The sequence below is a fragment of the Lagopus leucura genome, unplaced genomic scaffold (assembly GCF_019238085.1).
Source record: "Lagopus leucura isolate 7727_CA_CO unplaced genomic scaffold, USGS_WTPT01 Super-Scaffold_100002, whole genome shotgun sequence".
Lineage (NCBI taxonomy): Eukaryota > Metazoa > Chordata > Aves > Galliformes > Phasianidae > Lagopus > Lagopus leucura.
The window spans coordinates 84317259-84344286 of NW_024962263.1; the positions used below are offsets into that span (position 1 = coordinate 84317259).

The 27028-nt window shown below is 37.5% G+C and overlaps 1 protein-coding gene across 2 annotated transcripts in view; it reads right to left on the reverse strand.

The window, feature by feature from the left end:
* Positions 1-27028, reverse strand: part of ZFAT (zinc finger and AT-hook domain containing) — an 81890-nt gene that overhangs the window by 50629 nt on the left and 4233 nt on the right. For both annotated transcript variants that reach the window (XM_042869977.1, XM_042869975.1), the window contains exons 2-4: positions 19012-19182; positions 11031-11291; positions 1837-2010 (exon numbers count right to left, since the gene is read on the reverse strand). In XM_042869977.1, the coding sequence (XP_042725911.1) occupies positions 1837-2010; positions 11031-11291; positions 19012-19165 (589 nt within the window). In that variant the 5' untranslated portion in view covers positions 19166-19182. The remainder of the gene's footprint in view (positions 1-1836; positions 2011-11030; positions 11292-19011; positions 19183-27028) is intronic.

Sequence of the window (27028 nt, forward strand, 5' to 3'; positions counted from 1 at the left end):
ACCACACCACTCAGCTTGGTGTCATCAGCAAACTTGCTGAGGGTGCACTGAATCCCATCATCATGCCACTGATAAAGATGTTATAGAGTACTGGCCCCAGCATGGATCCACTCGGGAACACTGCTCATTTTGGGCCTCCACCTGGACATAGAATCATTGACCACAACCATAACCAGAATTTAAAAATGCTAAAAATATCTTCTAAGCTTTCAGCATTTTCTGAATTCTGGATGATAATTCTTAACTGCCATAATAGCAATTATCTTTTTATTGTATATATTCTCCCTGGGACCTTCCAAATTAGTAAGCATAATAATTGCCAATCAAATAAATGAAAAGATAGTCAGAAACAGCTTCAAATCCACAATTAACTGTCATTTCTTCAATCCATTACAGATTTTTGAATGAAACCTACTGTGCACAAACTGCTCCCAAGTTGAACTTATTTTTAACATTTTTAACATTCCCCATAATTTAAAAAGCATAGAAAGAAGAAAACAGAAACTTCACGTTAAATAAAAAATTACCAGGTAGTAATTAAGGCAACAAACATCCCTAAATGTCCCTTTCTGTCTTCACATGCCTTATATATTATTTTTATTCTCGGTATTTGCCTAGTTAGGCTAGTTTCCTATGAAAATAGGGCTTTGATAGCACTATCTATCATGTCTTTTCTTTCCCTCTTGAAAATAATGTTTACTTACTAAGGGAAAGGTAGAGTTCTCAAAGATAAAAATTGTTGCAATGTTCATAAAATTTAGCACCTGGACAGAGGAGAGCCAAATTACAGCTCTTCCTCCAAAGTTCTGTTTGGCACTGTTCACGTATAAATCCAGTAACCAACAACTACGTGAGTCCCTTAACCAACCATCCCATGTTTCTCTTTGGACAAAGCAACAGAAGGCATAAAAGGGAGCCTTCAATGTGGCACTGAGGGGAATGAGGCCAGGATGGAAGAAGCAGCTGAATGTGGTGGGAAGAGCCTAAAAAGGTGGCAGAGACTGTGGGGAAAATGAGTGCTCAGCAACAGGTAAGAAAGAGTTCAAGGTCACATCAACCAAAAGCATCAAGACTGTGCTTAGTGAAAATCCAGGTATTTTCCAACCCACAACATTAATAAATACATTCTCATTGTTCTGAGATCTGTAAGCAAAACAACTGTTCAGAACTATTAGCAACAGTGAAGGGAACAATAAAGGCTACGAAGCTGAAAAGAATGCACAAAACTGCTAAAAAGGCATTTTGTCATTCAGGTAAGTACCAGGTTTATACCAACAGGAAAATACAAGTTTAAGTTTGAAATTATTTCAAAATCTTTCAATGCGAAGGCTCTATGCAAAATCGCAGCTGAAGAACTACTGAACAGCAACTTCATGTGATTTTGAAATATAAATTTCCTAACAATCTATTTGTAAACATAAAGTTCTGCGTACTTTGAGCTGTTTGTGTTTTCATAATCAAATTTATATTTATCATAAATATATAGAGTCAAGAGCTGAAATAAAGATATGATCAGAGAAAAATACTTTTTTTTCCTTGTTCAATGATATTTCCTTTTCTTCTTTAAAATCCCTCACAGACTCAACATTACTCACGTTAATGCAGATAAATACATTCAGGTCCACAGAGTCTTTTCCCAGTCTTTGTCACCTATAAAGTAGCTCTACAATGATCCTGATGCCAGACACAGAGATTCTATATCAAAATGACCAACTAAATACTTGATTTTTCAGATAGCACGTACCCTAAGCATTTCAGTATAGACCAATTTCTCTTTTATATGGTGTCAACATAAACAGAAACAAATTTGATTAACTAATTGGTGATTCTGAATACCTGGAATAGCTTCATGGGCTGTCAAAACCACACTTATTATAGGATTTTTAGCCCCTGGAACATGCTCAGTCTCCTTAGTCGATGGAGTTTTCTCTGTTTTCTGTACTCTGGGCCTCTTTGGAGTTTTTTCTCGCTCATCTTCCTTCCTGTCAAGGTCAACGTCAGAATCATTACCTAAAGAGCAAACATCAAAGAAAATGTATATATAACTACATGCAAAAGAAATGCAGGTAATAGTTATGAACACCACAGAAGAAAATGAATGCTGCTATCGAAAATACTGCGTGTTATTTAAACAAGGTGTGCTGCATGAATCCTTAAAGGAAATTTTTTTTCCTTTCATTAATAAAAAATATGATAATTATACAAATAAAGAAAGTAGAAAAAAAACTAATAATAAAAATTAGACTCAGAGAAACATTTATGTTCCCAAATTATCTTTATATTATTGTGGATTTTTGCAAAAATTCTACAAACCTGGAACAATTTCTTATGATTTAATCATTAAAGAACAAATCATTTTTCTCCTTGAAGTCACGTCCCAGTGACTTCAAGATTATGTATCCTTGTATTTGATTCACTACCCATCATATTTAATGGAAAATGTTCCTACAAACTCTTTGGGTTAGGCTTTTTCCCCCAACCATTGCAATGAATCAACAGACAGAAACATACTTCTCTTTTTCAGCGTTGAACACTGAAGTTCAAAATAGTTTATTTGGTTCAGCCTAACTCTTGAGCTGTAACTTTGCCTTTTGAAGGCCTGCACTTTTAAATGACCCCCTGTCTTCTACTGTTCAGAATGCCTTCATATCCTTAAACTGCGTAACTTTTGGACCTGCTACCTAGAAAGCAACAATGTCTACAAAACACTCATCTGAAATAACACATACGTGATCAGCTCAGCTCTTTCTTGAGGCTCTTTCTCCTTAGAGCAAATTAGGAATTCCTTACTGAAATTTGTTTCTAGAAGTGCTTATAAATGAAGAATTAGAATTTAAAGAAGAGAGGTTCAAGTTTATACTCAAAACATTCCTTGCATTAGATGAAATGATTGGAAATACAGGCTAGAGAAACTCTCATGGCAAATTAGGGGATTATGCAAATATTCCAGAGGTAATGACTAAAGAAAGCTCAAAACTGAAGAAAGAAAATTATAAATGAACCCAATGAATTTCAGAAGATTGTTTTGTTTGTTTTTTTTCCCCCCGAATCTAAAGCAGCTGACACAATCTCCAGAGTATTCAGTTATATTCATAAAAGGCTGTAGCTGCTGTGCTGGGATAAGGAAACAATATATAAAAATACAGCAGTAACAGCACAAGCTGGAGTGTGTTCTGTCATTTATAACATGTAAATAGCAAACGCAGTAGCATGACATGCTACATGGAAATCGCTGTGTTCTCATTTCAGTAATATTTTGCAATCTGTTAATACTCAGCTGAGCTTCTGGTTCCAAAATCATGGGGAAAAAAAGGAGCTAGAGACAATAGGCAATCCTTTAAGAAAAAAAGGAACAAGCACAAACTGATGCAGCACAGGTAGCAAGGTAAGTAGCACTTGGCTAATTTGCAATTCCTCTAACTAAATGCAAAAGTAGAAGGAAAGAAAGTATGCAGGAGTTAGTTTAGACTGCATTAAAAAAATTCCTTTATATATTGCTCTCCTCAACAATAATTTTTCACTGTAGATTTCAATGGTTCTGGAAATTATTACTACTTTATAAGCACAAAGAATCTCATTATATCCCCATTTACTTCCTTAGAACAGTTGTAATTTATTGACCGATATGGAAACTGAGTAATTCTAACAGCAACATTTCACTGCAATACTCCAAAGGGATATTTAAAGACATAACCCCATTCTGGCAGACACTTCTTGTGCAGTGGGATGAAGGGTGCGTGGCAGCTTACTAACAGTGTATTTTTCCCATGTTTCCTTTATGAAACTGCCTCCATTACTTTACTACCAACAACACATCTTTACAAATATCACAGCAGGAGTGATCACAAACACCTTCCCTGCTCCACAGAGGAAAAGAACACATCAGCATGCAAGCTGCCTAGTGAAGTGTACCTCGCTGAGGCTACTTTATGTATTGTTAAACAACAAATACAGAAGTCGATTGAGTTGATTACACTGTCACATTCAGTGGGCAGTAATTTAGTGAAAATTATTTGCTATGCCTGTGAACAAAAGGCATCTTGCATGTTTATAGCTAACAAAAATCCAGAACTACTGACTGAAGCAAAAGATGTGATAATACAGCAGAAGTTTCCCCATTTTGCTTAGGGTAGCACAGTGAAATGTTGGTAGGAACATGATTCCTACCCTACTCCCAAGTCTTCTCTTCTAACCATTAAAAAGTAAGAATCCGTTTAATGAGAGTAATGAGAGACCAGGAGACTTTTGGGGCTGATCTTCTCATGTTTAACTTGTAACTCTATAAACTTTAGAATACTGGGATTCTATTTTATTTTTGGTTTTTTTGTTTTTGTTTTTGTTTTTTTTTTAATAAAAATTAGTAAGAGAAGGACAGAGTTGAGTCAGTTGAGTGACAGAGCTGTGTCAGTTGAGTTTGTTGGTTCGTTGACACTAATGAAAACTACTGTTACAGCCTTAACAAGCTAACAAATATTACTTGCTGCTTTTCTTTCCTAATTTTGCCTCTATTAGGCAGAGCAGTTTGATGACTGATTCAGTTTGACCAAGGGTCAATGAGGAAAAGTACTAGAACAAATCTATTACAATAAATATAGCTGACTAATTCCCTGCCTGCAAAACAAACTCCAGAAATTTTATTAAGAAGCAATTTTTACATAATAGATAACAAAGACAAAGCTGGTAAATACTGCAAGCAGACTTGCATCTCAGCTTCCAGCTTCGAGCTGAGAAAAATGCAATTAACAGGACTAGAATCAGCTCATGCATAGGTGCTAGGAAGGCACTGAGTGCTGCGCAAACCCCTGTAGTACAGAAAACTTGGCACACAAATTTGGCCAAAAGCAGGTAAGGGAGAAAATTCACCTGATTTATCTACAATACATCTTGAACTAGAGCTGAATATTTGTATGAACATGATCAGCATTCAAATGATACGTGCAAAACACAAAGCTTTCCTCTCAGTGTAAAGTCAAGTTCTGGTACTTAACTTCAAAATCCACTCACTAATCCACACTGAAGCCTATTCTCCCTCCTTCTGAGAGGAACAAGCATCTTCCAGAAGCGGTTTGTTGGTAAGGAGCAGAGGCTGCACGCATGACCAATACATTTTTGTACAAACACAACTATGCTGCATTCTGTGTGTAACCTGAAAGAGACATAAAAATATCAAACCACTCTCCGTCAAATCACCAAAGCAAAAACATCTTACTTCCTAATGATAGCTGCTTTCCTCCTGCACATCAAAAAAAAACAAAAACAACCAAACAAAACCAACCTGAACTAGGTGGTCATTTAGGAAAAGAACAGTGGGAGACAAAAGATGAGCTTCAGCTTTGACTACGGGGCATTGCCTTTCCATAATACAGGATAGCTTTCTATCTTAGTAATTCAGATATCTTCCTTGCAAAAATTATTTTATAGTTCCCACTAGAGATTAGAGTCAAAATCAGTCTTGATCTTTCACAACAGTCTTTGATCTTTTCATACATTTACCTACTACTATTCTTACTGCATTGAAAAAGCATCCACCAGTGATTTTGAGATGATTTAGGAACAATTGAAGTATCACTCTAAGTAGCTAAGCAAGGTTTCTCCAAAGTGTAAGAGTCTCTGCTTGCTCACAAACAGATTTATTTAGATAAACTGCCTCACTTTGCATCTCCCTTGCTAAGCAGTCAGCTCAGCACTTCGACAGCTGGCACTCTGACTCAACAGACTAATAGACTGACCTTCCTTAGCAAGAGGCACGTTAAATTCTCGCTGTGTTTGTGCAAGAAACATACTGCAGTGCCTCAGTTAGAATTTTCTAACACATTTAAGGAGCAGTCATGCCTGTGCTGATGAGGAAAACTGACAACTCTGAATGAACCAATAGTTTCAAAGTCCTGTTGAACCAGGCTGTTCATCTGTCCTTTGCTTCTGTTTAAGTCTTTAATTGAAAGTACTGCTCTCTGCTTTCATAATTGGACTATGTTTCACAGGCACAGCAACACATCCCTAATTGGCATGTTTCTAAACTAGTCTTCATTAAAATTATTGTTTTTCTCCATAGAACATACTGATATTTCATAGCAGTAAGAGTATAGCAGCCAGTCAAAATGAATACACATAATTGTTTCTCTTGCAGAGACTGGCACGTTACTTGCAAAGGGAATTCATGTAAATGAGAATCCAGCTGATGTTAAAGAAGTTTAAAACTAAGGCTTAAGTGTCATTTTTAAGAATTCTGAAGGCTCCAAATTCTCTATGACTCTCTTGAAAAGGTCTAGAAAAATATCTAGACTGTTGCTGATAAAATCTGATGAACCACCAGAAGTTAATTTTAACAGATCAGAAGCACTTACAAAGCCTGTTATAGTGTTCCAGCAGTAATATAACTTCTTAAGGATAATTTCTTAAGTTGCCTGAGTATGCTTACGTTTTAAATTAAGAAGTTGTATGTTTGAATTAAATTGCTTTAAATTGTGAACTGGAACTTTTGCAAGTTTCTCTATTGACACAGGCACTTCTTTAATCAAAATTAAAAATCCTTTTAGTTAGTGTGAAGTGATTTAATCCAGAGAAGATAGGTGGGCTGTCCACTGCTGCAGTCTATCTTCCCTCCAAATGCCATTTCCAGACATGAAACACCCACTCCTATAACTCCCAGAGATTCACATAAGCTGCAGAGTGGAAAGGGGAGGATGGTTAAATTAATCTTGTTTTCTTCTTTTCTCAAAACAATTGAGTGCAGAGCAGGAGCTGGGGAACTGAGCCAACCCAGGAAAAGTCAAAATCCCCAGATCAATCCCATTGCAGTGCAGGAGCTCCAGCATCTCCTTTTTATTCACGTGTTCAGAAACATTTCTCAACTCATCCAACTTTGTCTCAGGACAAAAAGAACGGATGGTATCTCCTGCCAACCCATTAACAAGAAACTCCAATTTAGTTTAACCAAACAAAAACAAAAATTAGTGCTTACATAACTGCTTAAATCAAAGCAACCTACTTGGGCAGATAAACCCTGTATTAAATAAAGTTGGATGGATCTCTGAGGAACCTGATCTAGCAGGTTCCTCAGAGGAGTTCAAGGCAGCAAGTTGAACTAAATAACCTCAAAAAATCCCTTGCAATTGTAACAATTCTATGATTGTGAGGTGAAGGTAATCATTATGTATGAAAGAAGCATGTTAGCTGCACAGAGGAACTCAGCAACCAGTAAGGCTTGATGGCTCCTGAAAAAGGGGAAGGGCCATCTCAGTGAGAAATTATTTCAATTATTTCTCAGACCAACAGATATTGTTGCCTCGATACAGTTTCATAGTTGTTTATCTATTGCAGTTTTAAACCTCCAATAAGCTAAGTGTTTCATTACTTCCCTTAGGGATCTATAAAAAAGAGCAACACGTTTTATTATTTGGAAAACTTTCCTGATAGTTTAATTTCAGCTCAATACGCTTATGTTCCTCTCAGTAAAGAATATCATGCAGAATATCAATATATAGCATCTCAATATTTAAGTTTAGTATATTTTAGCACTAGCTACAACACTAGTGTGTCAACAGCATTATTTTGGTCATATATCAAAAGTGCAGCACATTATGAGTCACTTGAAGAAAACTAATTCCATCCCAGCCAAATCCAGTACAAAGTGAAAACATATTTTATTATTAGTAATACATTCAGATATCAGATATCCACACACTGATAAACTTTGCAAGAAATGAAAAACGTGATAGATGAAAACAGTAGGAAAAAAATCTCAGAAGCAGTGGAGAAACAAAAGCAATCTGAAGTTGGAATGACAAAAGCTGTGGAAAAAAAGGGTGGGGGAAAAACCTGTTTGCATTAGGCAAGAGGATAAAAAAAATAAAGAACTTGCTGTCAAAGGTCTTTACTATTTTTGGCCACTTATTCTAACCACTGTGTCAGAAATAAGAAAAGGTATTTTAACTGGAAGGTTCCAAGAGCCTCAAGAAAATTCTCCACCCAGCTCTATGAACACCAACAACAGAGAAATGTTGAGGCAGAAGTTTCAGTACTGCTGTTCTCACATGCACTAAAACGTAGAACTTTGAGAAGTTTTGTCTCACTGATAGTTCAGTCTAGAAATTGTTGACATCAACCATGTCTACTCAAGTAACTGCAATATTTCTTGAACATTATAAACAAAAAAGCCACACACAGAATAAATATTTTCGTGCCACTGCCTAAATCAAAGATGCTTTTGAACACTGCTTGTACTTCCACTCCTTCATCTCAAAACGGGGACAGCAGAGTTGCTGGGAAGAATGATATACGATCAGATGCATAAGCAATTTCCATATCATCTAGTTAGTCTGTTACTTAAGGCTCCTAGTAGAAAAGAAAAATCTGAAAGCAAACATGAAGATTTCTAAATTGTGACTATGAACCTCAGGCAAGAAGTTAATACAGGACTATTTAGCATTTATCAGAATTATACAGTAAAATGGCACCCAACGAAAAGAGCAGGATCAGGTTTTAAAAAACAATGCAAAAATAGCACCATTTCACAGATGGTGCAATAGTGCACTCCAACTCATTAACACAGAACATACTGACACGAAGAAAACTAGGCAGCTTTGTAGCTCACCTAGGTGAACTATTGAGATTAACAGCTTTCACTGACATGGTGAAACCTCCAGTACAAAAACTCTTGTAAACAACTTCAGCAACTTCGAATCTTGGCATATTTGTACATGTATGAACAGGTCCCCATGAAATTATGTGAACAGATAAAAAGACATTTACTATTACATTATTTCTTTGTCTTTTAGACTTTTTTGTTCATTTTCCATCCTCAGAACTTTATTTGTAATGGAAACTCAGTCTGATAATAATATTCCAAAAGCTACAAGTTTAGAGAACATATTTTCTGAGCTGGTAAAACAATAAAGCTATGATAAATAATATTGGTTTTGTCCACTCATCAAAAGGCTTTGAGCTACTCCATCTAATCACGTTCTCAAAGGAAAATAACAACACGCACGCTACTTTTATCTACACATTCTAAAACTGGAAAGTTATTCCAAAACAGTTCATACATCAAAGGGAGAGGTGAAAAAGTTCTCCCATGATGGGTTAACTAACAGTAGATGACTGAAGACAGAATTGCCCAGGTGTAATCCAAACAATTATTCCTTCAAGTTAAAAAATGGTGCTCAATACCTTCACAGTTTGCCATCTAAGTATGAAACTTTGGGCTGGAGGCACTGTCTGCACTAGACACCAACAACTAAAAGCCCTCACTGTTTGTTGTTCAAGAATGACATATTTTTCCTTGACTGACTTGCTTTTGCCAGAACATAAATAAAAAATGTTCCATTCAAATAAAATTGAGGCTGTTTTCTTTTTTAAAGGAAAAGACTAAGCAATTTACTTTGAAAAACCTGCCAATGTGTTTTGTAGCAAAACAGATCCAGATAAGATTTAGCAGCTCTAATGAGCTAACAGATCTAGTGCAGTTAATTTGAGCTGACACTTTTTTCTTTTAAAAGGGCATGCAGAAAAGGCAACATTGACAAAAAGATGCAAATGCTAACATTGTACCTAGCACATAGAAACAGCAAAGGGCACAGACACTTGCATTCTCAGAGATGAGACTGCTGGAGTGAATGTCTCTACATGTATCATAAAAATCCTACCAATGATGACAGAAAAAAAAACCAAAACAATCAGGTAAGAGTTTCTGTGCTGTCAACATATTCCAAACCCATTTTAAATAAATTAGTCGTAGCCACAGGGGTTAAACTACACAACTCACTGGAAGCAAAATGCAGTCACGCTCACTGTGTATCATAATAATAGTGGACACAAAACAGTAATAGAAAAATGGAAAAAAAAGCAATGGCAAATACTGTCTGTAAGTAGGATCAACACAGCAATATGCAATGCGTGTTAAACAATGCAGCTGAAGAAAAGAATTCAAGGCTAAACTATTCAGCGGATAAAGAATTGGTTGGAAGGTCACAGTCAGAGGGCTGTGGTCAACAGCTCTATGTCCAGGTGGAGGCCAGTCACAAGTGGTGTCTCCCAGAAGTCCATGTTGGTCATAGTACTCTTAAATCATTATCGACAACATACACACTGGCATCAAGTGTACTCTCAGCAAGTTTCCTGAAGCCACAAAGACGATAAGAGGGCTGGAGCACCTCTCCTATGAAGAAAGGTTGAAGAAGTTCAGCTTGTTTAGCTTGGAGAAGAGAAGGATCTGAGAACACCTCACTGTAGTCTTCCTGTACTTGAAGGGAGCTTAAAAGTAGGAGACAACATGGTCTGACAGTGAAAGGATAAGGAAGAATGGCTTTAAATTACACGAGGGAAGATTTTGTTTAGGCATTAGGAAGAAATTTTTAACTCAGAAGGTGGTGAGGTGCTGAAACACATTGCCCAGAGAAGTTGTGGATGCCTCATCCCTGTAAGTATTCAAGGTCAGGTTGGATGGGGAGCTAGGCAGCCTGATACAGTGGATGGCAAGCCTGTCCATAGCAGGAGAGTTGGAACCAGATGACTGTTAAGGTCCCGTCCAACCTAAGCCATTCTATGATACAAAAACTTTTGTAAAATAGAAGAGGTGAGCTTTGCATTACTTTTTATACAGCATAGCAAGCCATCCTGAAAGGCATTTCTTTTGTCTATCACAAGAATAGAACAGAATTCAGGTTTCCCAAATGGAATGCCAGAAACATCTCTATGGAATCATACCTCTTCATCTATGCACGATACCCACCTATGTTGCTATATCAGTTCCCATTAGAAAACAGCAACCCTCTGCTCAAAACAGTTTCTTGTGCAAAATAAGCATTTTAGTGAGTCTAAGACTACTAATGTAATAAGCCTTCAGTATTTTTGGAAGAAAAAAAAAGAAATGTCAAACTTTATTCTCAGTTTTACTTCAACATGCTTTTTACATGACAAGAAACAGTCCATTCTCTTCCATTGAAAATCAACATTAATGACTAGGAGTAATCAGGATGGAAAAACACTGGTTCACAATATGCTTTGCATCTTTTTAATGGATATTCTCTTACCTCCATCTCCTTCCTCTTCTCCTTCATTCAAAACAATAATGCAGATATGTTTCCTCAGCTGACGCATATTAGAGAACTTCCGATTGCATTTCCTACATTCCAAGCTGCCTGGTGAGACTTCAGCCACTTCTGGCCCTTCTTCTGTCCCAGGCTGAGCTTCTTCATTCAGAACAGAGTTATTTTCTGCAACATCTTCATCCACACATAACTTCTTAGTAGATCCTTTTGGTCTGCCCCTTTTCTTCTTCACTGCAAGAAACTCTAGGGAAAAAAAAATGAAGGAAATTAAGAGTTAGAAACAAGCTATAATGCAATCTCATAGGGTTACTCCAGTACCTGGCTGAAAAAGAGCAATATTAAATGAAGATTCAGAGTCTCTACCCCAAAAGCTTAAAAAAAAAAGCAAAAAACAGAAAAAGGTTAGTTTCATACAGGTTTACTTCTAAGCAAAGACATTTGTTGGCATTTCTCCTAGTCACAAAGCAATAATGTTACTGAGATTGACAGATATCAGAGTACTACAATTTTACAGAAATCACACTGCAAGCATTCTTTTAGATTATTGAATAATTGTATCAGCATGCATATTCTACAGAATTGCTTTACCCTGCTCTGACACTCCATAAAAAATATCTCATTTTAATTTAAATCACTCTCAAATAAATTGTTTAAGCAGTTGAGATGCATTCAGAGAAAAGCACTTTATCTTTTAAAACCATAACTTTATTTTTCTTTTAATAATGTGGGCCAATGACATTCTCACTCAAGGCCACGTCGGATGGGGCTTTGAGCACCCTGATCTAGAGGAAGATGTCCTGGCCCATGACATAGGAGATGGAACCAGATGGTCTTTAAGATCCAACTTAAGATGCAACTCCAAGCACTCTGTGATTCTATGATTCTGAAATTCCCATGTGTATGGCAACTGCTGAGTCACGGCCTGAACCTCTGATTGATCACCTGAGGTGAGCCATGAGTCAGCCAGAGGAGCACAGGTGAAGGCAATTCACCTGTGCTGCCGGAAGGGGTGGAGCCAGGCTCCACCCCTCCTGGACCTATTTAAGAGCTGGCTACCAGAGGGGAAGGATCTCTTCTGGAGATCCTCCTCTTTGATATCTTCTAGTGAGCTCAACCCAAGGGTAAGCTCTTCTACTTATTCTCTTTTGTGATCCCTGTTTGCCTTGCCTTACTCTTTTGATTATATTGCAATTATAACATCTTGGTTATACACTTTGCCTTACTCTTTTGATTATATTGCAATTATAACATCTTGGTTATACACCCATGATTCTTTATTATCAACACTTCCTAATTTCATGCTCTTATCACTCACTTCGGACTGCTCTGGTCACTGCTTCATAGTTACTTCAAAAGCAACTCTGCTATCAGACTCTCACAGACATAAAGAGTGACACAGCCAGTTAGACCAGCATAAAACTTCTAATTAATGAAAGCCAATACTAAGAGAAGTGGAATTTCCCAGTGTCCAGGTACTTTTCAGAAATTTCATCCTAGCTATCAGTTACTCTGGTGTAATTGTTTATACAATTAAAAGAGTTGCTTTTTATCTTTCTTGTTAATTTCCAGCACTTTTTGTTCTTTATGCTTTACTATTTGAGGAATTACCTGATTGTTACTGTATGTATTTTAATTACTTTGTATCTGCTCTTCTGCAAGAAGCTCAGTTCATGAAGAGCAAAGCGTGCCAGCTTTTCAAGCACGTATTTGCTTCTGAGCAGGCATCTGGTAAAATATTAAATCTATTTCTGCATAGTTCTGAGAAAGAAAAACTAGTGTGCATGTAGAGGAGTTTGTCTGATGGTATATGGAGGAACAGGGAGTCAAGCTTCTTCGAGACTTTTAGCATTCATTTTACCAAATATCAGACACCTATGGTCTTGTATACTGAATGAACATAGAAAGCACTCTCCAGAATGCACTTCAGATCACATAAGGCCTGAATACTCTCCGGATCCCAGGGTGACTGGGGCTCTGCCATTTAAGAGCCTTCAGTAATATGCAGTGATGTTCAGCTTTGAAAATTAAAAGGAAAGACTTTGATACAGTCACTGTAATTGCAAAAACAAAACACAATGACCAACAAGCAAAAAACAAAAACTACAGTATAATGTGCATAAAAATGCTAGGTGTGCTAAAGTGCTAAGTGAAATAGAACATGTATGAAGTCCCTGTCAGCCATCATCTTTGTAATATCATAGAGAAAAACAAAGGAGCAAGTTTTGCCAGTAACCTTGTATTTAATGCTCTAGAAAGAAAAGGGGAAAAAAAGGAAATCTCATGTCCATGTCAGCTTATGGTGACAACGGCAAAGAGGTTCCTGAAAGCATTCTTACCATTCACTTCCAAAATATGAGACTCGTGCAAAAAATAAAAACAAAATCACTCCTCTCAAAAACTTATGGCTGTTCTCTCTCTCTGCTTGGCACAGATGGAAAAGTATGAATTACGTCTTCTGGTTTCATTTCAGAGAGAGAAATGCCCAGTAATGAAGTAACTGTTGCAATTCTGAATGTGTGAAAAGGTCTTGAGATTATTCAAGCTAAATCAGACTGGCTGTGTAACTCATAAATTTTCCTCTGCATGAAAAGCTTGCAGTGCTTTTATTCCAGGAACTTTCACCAAAACTGAAGATTAACAATCGTCTAAACCTTTCTATCAGATATTTATAAGCCAGTAGCCTATTTTCTATCTGGTAAACTGAGACTGACAATAGAAAAGTCCCCAAAATCATAAAAGAATAATAATTAAAAAACATATGATTTTCAAGCAGATATGCCAAAAGCCCCTGCTAAATTGGTTGACTTAAAACATATGGAAAAATAAATGACCTCAAGGAATCTAAAGGGAAGATGATGCAAGAGAACAGGAGGTGGTAGGAGCATCATTTCTGAATCTGTTCATCACTTCCCTTAAGTATTTCAGACAAACAAAAACCCACACACAGAGACCACAGTTTCAGATAATCATGTAATTGATATCAAGTGAACAAGAAAGCATTCTGTCTTATTATAGTGGTGTTTGAGTACCCATCTATTTAAATATGTCACAAGAAAACTAAAGGCTCCATTATAAATGAAAAAAAACCCACCACTTTTCTCACATCACCTTTGGCAACTACTCATGAGCAGCACTCTGAATTTCTGTGCTGCTACACTCCAGAAAGTGTCAATTACCACCAAACAGAGAAAGGTGATTACAGTACTCTCCAAACTTCTCTTTGTTACCACTGTAAAAAAGTGGTATTTGATACCTTGAGCTACAGAAATTAACTGCAATTAAAAAAACCAACAACATTTCAACGTCAATCTGCAAAAAGGTCAAATTGCCCACCTGTCAGGCATAGTTTGAGGAATGCAGATACTGCTTAAGTTACTTTAGGTAACTAAATCCTGGGTTTGAGGAGTGAATATAACCTCTGGGTATAATATTCCTCTCATTATTATTTTTTTTTTTTTTGCAAAACAAATTTCACCACATTAGTAAAACAAAAAAGAGGTTTACCTCTTGCTAACAGTTTTAAAGTAAATGAAAAAGAGCAGTGTTTTCATGTTACAACTGGAATGGAAACAAAATCCTGTTTACAAACAGAACTGTGAGAACTGCTCCTTCTGAAGGTTGGTGGTAGATCCCTTTCTGTGGACTATGAAATTGTAGTTTCTAATGGTGTGGCAACCAACATAAAGAATATGTAAATTTACACCTGTTTGTAAATGAGCTTACACTGCACACATACATTACACTGGCTACAAGAACAGCCAACAGTTGTCAGACATTTTAAAAGGCCTCATGTAAGTGCTAAGTAGCAGCATACACTGGAACAGGATGATTCATAGACTCATACAATCACCAAAACTTGCTCCTGCTCTTTCCTCCTTCCAGAACCTCAGGCCACTTTAAATGAACAATGCCAAATTCAATTTTTAATGATGCACATGACCATGAATTCCAGCTGTTCCCCCATCCAGTTTGCCACCAGCTATCCATTCACACTGCATCATACTAACCACAGTTCAAAGTACCATCTAAGCTGAACTACGCATAATAGTTGAGCACTACGTTGTCATTGACCTGTTAGCAAATAAGTAAGCCAATGAGAATGGTCCCACCTTGCTAAAAGGATGTATTAAAGCACTTATCTCAAGAATGCCTGGTGGGAAGCTTAAGTTTTAAATTGATCATTAGAAAGATTGTATAAGTGGGATCTTATTCCATGACTGCCTTCTTAGCTGTTTCCAGGTATTCTTACATCCACCACAGATTCTCTGAAATCAATCTTTATGTTAACTGGTATTGGATGTGCAATGGCAATATGCTGAGAAAAGGTTCTGTGCTATGCTATATAATTATGTACTCAATGGCACTAAGAAAAGGCATTTCAGAAACAGGACATGGAAATAAACTATATAAATCTACTTCTATACTGTTCCTTCACAGTAATTATTCACATATGCTTCTCAAAATCAGTCTGTTTAATAATCAGCTATGTCAGAAATATTCAGAATATTCCGAATATTTCCATTTATGAGGCCTTCTGTTTTGATACAGCAGAATTCTATTTAATCATTCCCTTGAAGTTAAAATAAGCAACTACAAATACATACACACTATTCTTAACTCTTCATACACTGAAGTAGATCACGGCACTCCAGCAGTGTGGATTTTGTTGGGCTTAATGATGTGGTTGTACAGTGGTTGCACTGATTGCCTCAGAATCAAACTTAACCAAAACTGGTTCACTAAGGGCCAACACCCTCTCAAACCAGAATTTTCCCAAGCCACTTTATTACACACAGGGAAATGCAACAAATGGATGAAACTATGTAATGTAATCATATTTTTTCACTGGCTTTCTACCCCTTCAGTCTTAAGTGCATGAGTAATTAGAGTCACAGATGTACAAAACAACGTTAAGAAAACCACATAATAGGCAAATATCTCTGACTCTGGAAAAGTGGAAGATACAATAAATCCCTATCAAACAATCCTTTTTCTCCAAACCCATATATGCAGCTTAGCACAGTCACTGAGCTGAGAGCTACAGCATGACTCAAGCAAAAATTTGTCAGAAGTTGCAAAACAACTGTAAAAGTGTTTGCATGAACAACCGGGCCAAATGGCAATGGCTGGGTGCATTATGCAACAGCAAACCATTTTCATCTGTCAGTTAAATAAAAAACAGGCTCATCCTCTTTTACATAAATGATTACAACAGTACATGCTGTATTCACAGTCTGCTGCAAATATGGATGAAAATCCACAACTTCATGTAAAGGCAACAATGATCACACATCCTGGTACCCAGGAACAGCTCTTAGCCCTGCAGCCTCAACAGATGCTCTAGCTATAGCTGGTCCTCTTGTCAGGATAAGGCTGCTCTTTTTTACATGACCTTAAGGAGTTATACCTCTTGTGGAACATTTTCATACTCAAATAACTTCTTCCAGTTCTCATAATCAATAGATAAGGCCTGAAAACAGTGCTGCAGAAAACACGTATCGCATAATGCAGATACAGCCTATAACAACAATCCATCAGGGAATAATACTACAAATAGATAAACTTAGGATCATCCGTGCTGCTCCTCAAACCATTACCAACCTGATTAAGTAAAAATAAAAAAGCAAAGGGCTTTGACAGGCACTTTGAAAGAAAACTGAGATCGTTATGGAAAGTTATGAACAGAAATCCCACAGAAAAGTAGAGCACGAGAGATTACTGTAAATCAGTAAATATCTGTCACTTCCCAAACAAGGCTGGTATAATCCAGAGCAGAATAAATTGTGATCTACTCATAACCTTCACCACAGCAACATTTGCCTGGTCCCCTGATTCCACAGCTCTAGCATCACCTGATCAAAGCAGTTAGGACAAATCAAGTGTAAATATATCACGATCTAATTATGGGAAAGTGGTGTGACTAACTAAAATTCAGCAGAGTGTATTACCAATAAAATAACTTCAGAGTAATAAACATGTATTATCAGCATTTTACTTTTTCACAGTACTTATAAAATCATTGATTTAGTATTCAGGCAGAACACAGCTCCATTAACAACTCAACATTCACTCATCTATATCAATTCCAAAGTAAATACGCTTTTTACCTATACTTGGAAGAAAAACTGTTTGCAAAGGACAAAAATATGTTCATCTATCAGGCAGCTGAAAGGAAACTGTTCCATATTGTCATTCATAAGTCACTTCTCCCTTTAGTGACAACACTGAATCACTAAAAATTACAGAAGGGTCCACAGAGAAAAAAAGAAGTATACTAAAACCTTTCTGTGCTACAGAGCTCATAACAGAAGGGGAAATTTTCCAACTCCTACATTCTGCTATGAAGCTTCCTAATTATTTAAACAGTAAACTGAAGCACAGGACTTCAGAATACACTACTCTCTTCTCCAATCAATTTGTGTAATGAGAAAGATTTGATATTTGTTTATAGTATAGAAATATTGTAGTATCTTTTCTAGGTGAGTAATTCACTTTGACATTCTTACTAAGAGCAGATGCCAAAGAATTAGACCGAATAATCTGAAAAAGACAGCACCACACAATCACACCAGATGATACAAAGTATTGACCAAGAGCCATGGAAATGGTAACTTTAAACACCAATGTTTGATTTTACATAAGTAGATTTACAAAGCTGTGCTCTTAAAAGCTGCTTAGGTCTGATTTCTGCTCATTCAGATCTTTATGGCAATTACATATTACTCCAATGAATGTGTGATGCTTGCCTTACAACATAGGACAAAAGTGCTGATAGTTCCTGCCACAAATACAACAAGAAGTTTACAGAAGAGCCTTTTTACTCACAGGAATAGTGTTGCAAAGTACCGTAATCACTGTGCTCAGAGATACAGCTTAGGGAAGGGTAACGGGACACTAAAAGATGCAGAAAGGAAGATGGATTCTGCATAGCTGAGATACTCATTCTGTATAATTAAAATAAAATTAGAAGAGGATTTTGGAATTTGAAGCACTGTTTATTTTAGGCGTAGTGTGATATGATAATCTGATGCAAACGTTTCCACACCAGCCATCTGAGGAGGTAACAGCTGAACACTATGTGACCAGTTATTAGAAATAACTTCTTACATTCATGAAGTCAAAGTACCTACTGAATTACTGCTGGTAAGCAAAGGAAGAAATGCCACACACAAATGTTAACGATAAGAATATTCGTTCAAGTGTGATATTAGAGTGGGTTATTTTTTTTCCTTATAATCAGCAACCATAATTATTAAGGACTTTAGAAATCTTGGTAGTTGTATTAGAACAAGACCTTTGCCAACAACATGAATCCACTGCTCAGTAAGTTTGTAAAGCATATAAAGTCTGAATCATTTTGAACCCATTGCTAATATTACAAGGGATTGAAATTATAATCCCTTAAAAATAGTCATGAACGTAACTTCTTTAATTGCAGAGTAGCATCAAACTTTGCTTACAAGTTTTTTTTTTTAATTTACTAGAACTAGTATCAAAGCACAACAACTAATTATGAATCATGCCGCTGCCTCCTCAGAACAAACTATTATCTGAAACTCCAAAAGCAGTAAGTTTTGTAACTCAAAACATTTCACCCCCTTCCCTTTCCCAGCCCACGGTGCTCCGGCTGCTTGCCCAAGAACACTCATCTGTCTGGCACTTACACTCCCTCCACTGCTTTTAGAGCCTCAAATCAAAGCTCTAGGAAGCAGACTTTGCTGTACTTGACATTTAAAATTAATGGAGCACTGTAATCATCCTCTGTCACACGCTGCGTTTATCCATGTCCATCCTCTGATCTAATCTGCACTAAATGAAATTCATGTTGGCAGCACGTGGTGAAAACTGTAGAAGCAAGCTATGTAAATTGTACACACAGTAAAGAACCATGAGACCACAGGTTTCATTAAAAAAGCCTAACTGACTGTTTGAAAATTACATTTTACTCCATTTATCAAAGTACCTTCTCCATTTCTGCTTATGTCTGTTGGTGCTGTTAGAGGCTGGAGTGGAATAATGATGTCATCCACGTTAGTCCCTTCTTCCGAGTGCTTTGCAGAGACGTGAGACAATAGTTCTGACTGATTTGGTGAAAATAAGTTACAAAGCTTACACATGAAGATGGAACTGATTCCTGAAAAATAAATTTTAAAAAAATAAGTTAATATTTGGCCTCATTTGTTCCTATTACCAGTAGTTAAGGAGGTTTTGATTCTTTTAACACAGCTAACAGATTGGTACACCAGCAAATGAAAGCATTCATAACGAATCACAAAACAAATTTAAGAAATGGTACAACTTCTACCCAGATTCTCACAGGCCAAAAAACTTCTGACTAAAACCTAAGAAAAGTGCTTCATCCCTGAGGTGTTCAAGGCCAGGTTGGATGGCCCCTGAGCAACCTGATCTGGTGGATGGCAACCCTGCTAGCAGCAAGGTGGATGGAGCTAGGTCATCTTTGAGGTCCCTTCCAATCCAAGCCATTCTGCTACTCTGAATGGAAACAGGATAGATGAAGTCATTTTTTTCCCCACTTCCAGCCTTACACAATGCCACAATTTCACATTTTTACAAACATTTGAAAAACAGAAAATTGTTTAAGACATGAAGTCATTGCCCAGATTTGATTCCACTGGTACAAACCCAAAACATTTTATCCTTCACAGAGTAGCTCTGCAATATAGAGAAGCTCAGCTTCTCTGGTCATGGACCTCACTGTTCTTTCCTTTACTTTTCAAGTGTATTCAACCTTAGAACTTACCTCACCTAGGCACAAATCTAATTCTCTAATCACCTATTTAAGTACTGGAAACACAAATAGTTAGAAATGTCTGTTAGAAAATAAAGGCTTTTGATACCAAATGTATGTTTTGTTACACCATTTTTTCCTTTACTCATTGAGCTCATTACCAATTATCTTCAGCTGTGGCTCTGCCGCTAATAAAAGAGTGGAGAGGAAGGTCAGAACATCTGCAGTGCTCTACACCACAAAGTCTTGCATCCTATTACAGCTATGCAAGCGTAGTGTCTTCCTCTCTCCTTCCCATTCACTTTATAGCTACACAGACATGTTTTCTTTCAAATTTGGAAAAATATCAGACCTCATCTTGAGTCACCAACCTACATGGAGAAAACCAGGGAGGAAAAGGTGGAAAATTTAAGGAAGGAAAAGGAAAAAGAAGTTTTATACTCAAGGCAAAACATCACGTTGCAGGCAGAGTCAGCATTAATTACATGTGACACCAAGAGAAATATCAAGATTTGATATACTTTGACATACAAGTTCGACGAAAAATTCATTTAGTTCTCCAAAATAACACCAGACAAAACAGTGAAAACTTATGAAGCAGCAGTAAATGAAGAATGTCACTGAAATGTATATTGGTCAATGTTTTAAAATGAAATTTGCTGTGATGCTTTGACTTTTGAAGTCACTGCTTCCTTCTGTTTCTAAAGAAACCCCCAACAGCCAGGAGCCAATCTCAGGCACACTGGTTCCTCAGCTATGTACAGTAAGCCCCGACCCATACATTGCTTTCATTTTCTCCTCTCCCTCTGTCCCCCTAAGGAAAACAAGGAAAACAAGGACATGCCTTCATTGAAAGCAAGCTGGAGCAGCCAATGCTATTTGGGGTACAAACTAAAACTCAGGTTAGCCAATAAACACAAAAATACAGTGATCTTCTATCAACTTTGGGATGAATCAGGGAGGCAAGAGAACAGGAAAGCTGTATTTCAGAGCTAATAACAAAAGCAAAGATCACTAGTCCTATGCAACCTTATTATCCTCTCTTTGTGACACACAGTGTGGTTCACACCACTCAAGAAAAAGCTTTTGAATGTTAAGAATAGCAAAGCTGGCACTCATTTACACTTGTTGTAACAAAAACAACATAATCTTTAGAAATGGTACAAACACCTCAAAACTAAAAGGCGTCACACGCCTCCATTTCTTAACACAGCTCTGAAAAACAGCCCACAAACTATTCCTGTTGTACAAATATACCATATCCTACACACACGAGCAGCAATGTAAAATGTATATTAGACCCACGATGGTCTTATGAGCACGGCAAGGCTCCTTCTCAGCCATTCTGCTGTCTTGAGCGCACACGCTTTCTCATTTTGATTGTACTAAGTTTATAATGCAAACGTTCCTGTGAATCAGTTCTGCTCTGTTATTTAGCATTATTCTTCTATTAAAAACCTTGTCATTAACCCAATGGATGACGATTCTCCTAAATGCATGTTTAATATTCCCAGCACAAAACCTGTGATTATCTAATAAACAGCTTAACCACACCTGAACACTGAAATTCCACAATGCAGTGGACACTTCTCTTTTGAGGCTTTATTTGCCACTGTTTCTGCTTCCTGACTGCCAGCTGTGTTCCCTGGAAGTTCAGGCTGTTTTTGTCTCTCCCCTCAACAGCTGTTATCAGTGCTCTGCTTAGAAGTGAGATTGAAACAGAATAGAGGAAGAAATGCTTTTATGCACCATGACTGGAAAAGGAGGTCAGAAAGCAGAGGATAAGCTGCGCTGATCACGGGCCTAAACAATTAGATTAAAACAAGCAAATGATAACCAATTAACCGGTTGCTAATTAGGTGGTATAGCAATAGAGTAATGAATTACAGTCAATTAAGTGTAAAAATCAAATAAGCAGAAAGTCAATTAACTATGCAGGGAATCAATGATTAAGTAGTGGATAATTAATTATGTGGGAAATCAACAGAGCAATTAATTAGACATCAATTAAATATGCAGATAATGAAAGAAATATTAATCAAGTATGCAGGTAAGCAAACAAGAGTAGTTTCAGCCAACACCAATCTGAAACATTCCACCTAATAAGCTTGCTTTGTGCTAATTCATTACCTTCAGTTTGCTCATATAAACTCTGTGTATATTGAAATAAATGTTACCAGTTTCATTTTTCTTAAATTAGAAGTAGCAAATTAAGCTATAACGTAAGTGAAAACACTTCAATATTTTTTTCCATTATTCCAAAGATCTCAGGGTACTTCTTAATTAGACAAAAGTAGTTCTTTATACTGAGCATGTGCACAGAGGGAGATTAACCAACAGATCGCTGAAGACAAATGGGGTGCAGACTGGGAAACAAGCTCCCTCATTCCCAACTCCCTTCTCAAAGTTTAAAAGCATCTGTTCTGCTTCTCTGTAAACCTGCAGGAGGGACCATTCACATTAGAAACATTACTGAAAGTAGAATTATTTATAGAATATATGTATTTTTTATCACCATGAGTCAAAAACTAAGAAAGAGTTCGTTGTAACAAGCCACAAACTTCCCTATAGCACTAAGGACATGCTGGGGGCTGGATTCTGTTTTGCTTTTAAATAACTGTTTTCATGAGAAACACAAAGAAAGTAAACAAAAGAGAGATTATCCAGCTGTGTTTATATGTCATAAATCATTCTAATGCATCCAAAACTTTTGAGCAGCTATTCAATACAGACAGCACTTTATAATCACCTTTGAAGCTCTCCAACAGTTAAAAGGAACAGGAGGGAATGCCCTTAAGCTGAGCTGGAGGAGGTTCAGGTTGGATGCCGGGCACTGGCATGGCCTGCACAGGGAGATGGTTGAGCCACTGTCCCTGGAGGTGTTCAAGAAACATGCAGATGTACTGAGTGCCATGGTTTAATGAGAGTACTGGTGATAAGCGGATGGTTGGACTGCACGATCTCAGAGTTCTTTTCCAACCTTAGTGATTCTATGAACTCCATGGTTAAATACAAAAATAAAAGTTCACCTGACACCCCCTGGCCTGTGGAATAACCAAGTTGCTTGTACAAATACTTGTGCTCCTGCTCAACCTTCCTAAAATACACAGCAGTGTGGTTTAGAATTTACATAACTACTTGTTTCAATCTGAACTTAAAGATAAAACAAACTCTGCTTCAAACACCCGATAATGTTCTGCAAGTAAACTTGTATTACATCCTGAGACTGGAAGTTTTTTGGCCTCAGGCTTTTTGCTGGTTTCTTTCATGGCAATTAAGCATTTATTGTATTATAGACTTATTAGTAATCCAAATAAATAGGTATAATGTACATAACAGATTTCTTCCCACCTTCAGCACATGTAATACAAACTTTATTCTCAGTTTAGTAACTCTCTGGTCTCTTGAGTTGTAGTAATACCTACTACCTTTTTTTTTTTTTTTTTTTTTTTTTTTTTTTTAACCCTCATCTCCTGCTAGTATTAAATGTGAAGGCTGGCAACCCTGCCTGTGGCAGGGGGGCTGGAGCTTGATGACACCTGATGTCCCTTCCAACCCAAGCCATTGTATGATTTTAATAAATCCCTTTCTCACTCCAGCACCTTCCAGCCTACCAGACTTTCCTCTCTCCCTGCTCCTCACTATGCATTTTCAAGATTCAATTATTCACCTTAACTTACATTTAATACCCAAACATTTTTCTTTGCAGATAAAAGAACTTTGCTTCTCCCCTGATTTGAATCCATCAGCACTCACTCTCAGCTAACAATCATAAAGGCAAACTAAGCACCCAGCTTTCATGACATTTGTACAGGCCAGAACTAAAGCTATCAAGCACAGGCTTCATTGGGATATTACACTGTACAGCCACCAAGTGCTGTCATGGAATCCTGGCAGAAGATTCAAGTACGCTTTACCTCACATTAAGTACAGAAACACACCTTTATTTCATAGGATCAAAGAATCACAGAATTGTTTGAGTTAGAATGGACCTTTAAAGGTTATCTAGTCCAACTCCACATTATTTCCAGCATTAAAAACCAAGTGACATCACAAGACACCTTTTGTTTTCTCAAGAAATCTTTTTTAGACTGAATATAAGGAAAAAGTTTTTTACAATAAGGGTAGTGAGGCACAGGAACAGGTTGCCCAGATGTGGTGGATGCCTCATCCCTAGAGACACTCAAGGTCAGGCTGGATGGGGCTCTGAGCAACTCAATCTAGCTGTAGGTGTCCCTGTTCCTTGCAGAGGAGTTGGATCAGATGACCTTTAAGGTCCATTCCAACTCAAAAGGTTCTAGGATTCTGTGCACAGCACAGATGATGAAAAGTTAGCTACTGCTGTGCTACCAAGAAAAAGCAGGCACAGATTTGGAGAAACCTACCTGGACTTCGTAAGAAAGGAAAAGGAGAAACAAGATTTGAGAGGGGCTGTGGGACAATGTAAAACAGATGAAGGAATTTGTAGAGGAAGGAGTTTGAGGAGGAATGGAAAATGGTAAATAAGGAACTGACCATACCCTGTGCCTGACCACTGCAGTCTGTCCTATTTCTCATTAAATCCCAACACAATAATCTTTCTATGTAATCCCACTGTCTGCTCCTCATATTCAAGTGCCAGCTACTGGAGGGACCAGCAAAAATGGATCTGGTGCAGTGCCTGCAATCAGACTGGGGCTGGATGTTCCAGGCCATGGTGCCTGCCAATATAGAGTGGTGAGGCTTGTTGGCTCCAGACACTGGGATGGGACTGACATGTGATCCAGGAGCAGCAGAGAGGGGAGAACAGAGTGTGTGTGCAAGGCAACAGCAGTTTAAAACCATTCCCCCTTGTCCTATCAATATCCACCCTTGTAAACAGTCATTCCCCCTCCTGTTTATAAGTTCCCTTCAACTACTGGATGACAAGATTATACCCAGGGATAACAGCCTGCTTAAAACTCAGCAATAATTTCCAAATGTCCCTAAAACAATTTCTTACTACTGTAAAAACAAAAAAATATACCTAATAGCATAGAAATGCCTGCAATTACCTAACGCAAATGGTACAATAAAATCAGAAGCCAACTGTAGCTTCATCTACCAGCAAAGCACTGCACTAATCACAGCCCAACAAGCTTATCAAAAACAGATGGTTGTGCTATTTCAGTACCTGACCTGCTCACTGTCTTGTCCTTCTTCAAACCTGCAAGCACTCAATCGCAGCACTACTAGCCACAAGCTGTCTTTATTCAAATGAGTTAAATATTCATTATAACATGAAACAACATAATTATACACTAACATGGGAATTACTGAGAAAATACAAGAGTTTTTGTTCAAGTTTCAAATGCAATAAAAATAATAGTACCTATCATACCAGAAGGTGGGCACAGTTCTGCCAATAAATGTACTGTGGTCAGTAAAGAACTCTTCCTACACAAAAGCTGAGCACGTGTTCATTCTTACAGTGTTCAAGAACAAATAAACAAGACTTTTCCTTTAGGTAGAAACATTCAAATCTTGTAAACTGAGATGGGAGGTTTAGGTTAGATATTAGGAGGACGTTTTTCACACAGAGGGTGGTGACACACTGGAACAGGTTGCCCAAGGAGGCTGTGGATGCCCCATCCTTGGAGGCATTCAAGGCCAGGCTGGATGTGGCTCTGGGCAGCCTGGTCTGGTGGTTGGCGACCTGCACATAGCAGGGGGTTGAAACGAGATGATCATTGAGGTCCTTTTCAACCCAGGCCATTCTGTGATTCTATGAAATAATAGTTCACAGAAGAGCAACATACAAAAAGGCAATAATTTGTGTCTGACAGGCAGAATTACTTCTCAGTAAGAAAATCAGTTTGAACGACACACAGAGGAATCAGCTTCTATGTTACAAGGAGTTACAATATTCCACCCTAAAGTCAAATACATTAACAGCATTTCTCCCAGCCTTCAGGTCTGATTTGTCTGTTCATGTTAGGGATTTTTTTCCCCATTTTCCAGAACTATTTCAGAAATGAAAAATTCTTCAAAACACATTAGGATGTATCTCTGATTATTACTGCTTCACTGAAATGGCACTTTTTAAAACCAAAATCTACTTTATTCTGTTTCAAAAAGAAAAAAAAAACAGTCTGAAATGCATGAGTGCACACCCTAAATATCTGCAAGTGATCCCTACTACTTCATCATTTCAGTAAAATGTAAATAACTGTCAGCTGCATTTTTCTATCCTAAAAAAGAATCTCTCAATGAACCTAAGTTTTGATTACATACATTTTAGCCTCAAAAAAAGCTGTGTTTTGCCACAAATTTATTCTCTAGACCTCTTCCTTCACCTTATAGCATTTTAGTTATCATTTTAATAAAGGCATTGGTATACAATAATTTTATTTCTCTTCATTTGATAGAGTTGAAAAAAATAAAAAAAAAAAAATCAATGAATCTGTATCCTGCTGTTTTCAATGTTTTGATTCATCGAAAACCACGGGGTGAAATAGAGCATATCTGAAGCCAAAAGCATCGTACTCATTAGGAATACATAAATCAATCTCCCATCACTTGCTAACACGAGAGCAGCAGCATCCCAATAACTCCCTCTGCCAACGGCTCACAGCAGCTCAGCCCAACAGCACCTATGTTCAGAACTAAGGAAATAACTGCAGCAGAAGCAGCAGGCCGAGAGAGAACAGAACGCTACTGCAGGGCTTCTTTCACCTGAATGTGAATCGTGTCAGCAACGGTTCGTTTTGAGTTCGCCTGCACAGGGTGACCACTGAGACAACGCGGTAGGACACGGGCAGTGTAAACAGAAGGAGCACCTCATCATCCCCGTCCCAGCCCATGGCTGCTAACTGGACTAATGTTAGTTGAACTGAGCTGCTAACTGCCCCTGGAACTGACTGGTAAACACCGCAAACGTTTCTCATTTTGGCCTAAGAGAAAAAGTTGTGGAAATGCTGACATTCTTGGAAAAAATTAAATCACACTAAAATCGATTCCAATTAATACTATTTTAAATAAAACCTAATGATATCCATTCAGTATCTTTTTTAAAAAAGACCTCAAGCTTACTTTCCTGGGTTAAACACTTCTATGAGTTTCCCAGATGCTACAGAGAGGAGCAGGGTTTCGGAGTAAATTACAATGAGTGTGTTGGAGTTTCTAGGTAAGAAACAAGCTTCATCTACAAATGATACAAAGCGAATATATTATAACAGAGAAAACAAAACCTGGGTAAAAAGGCACAACTTAA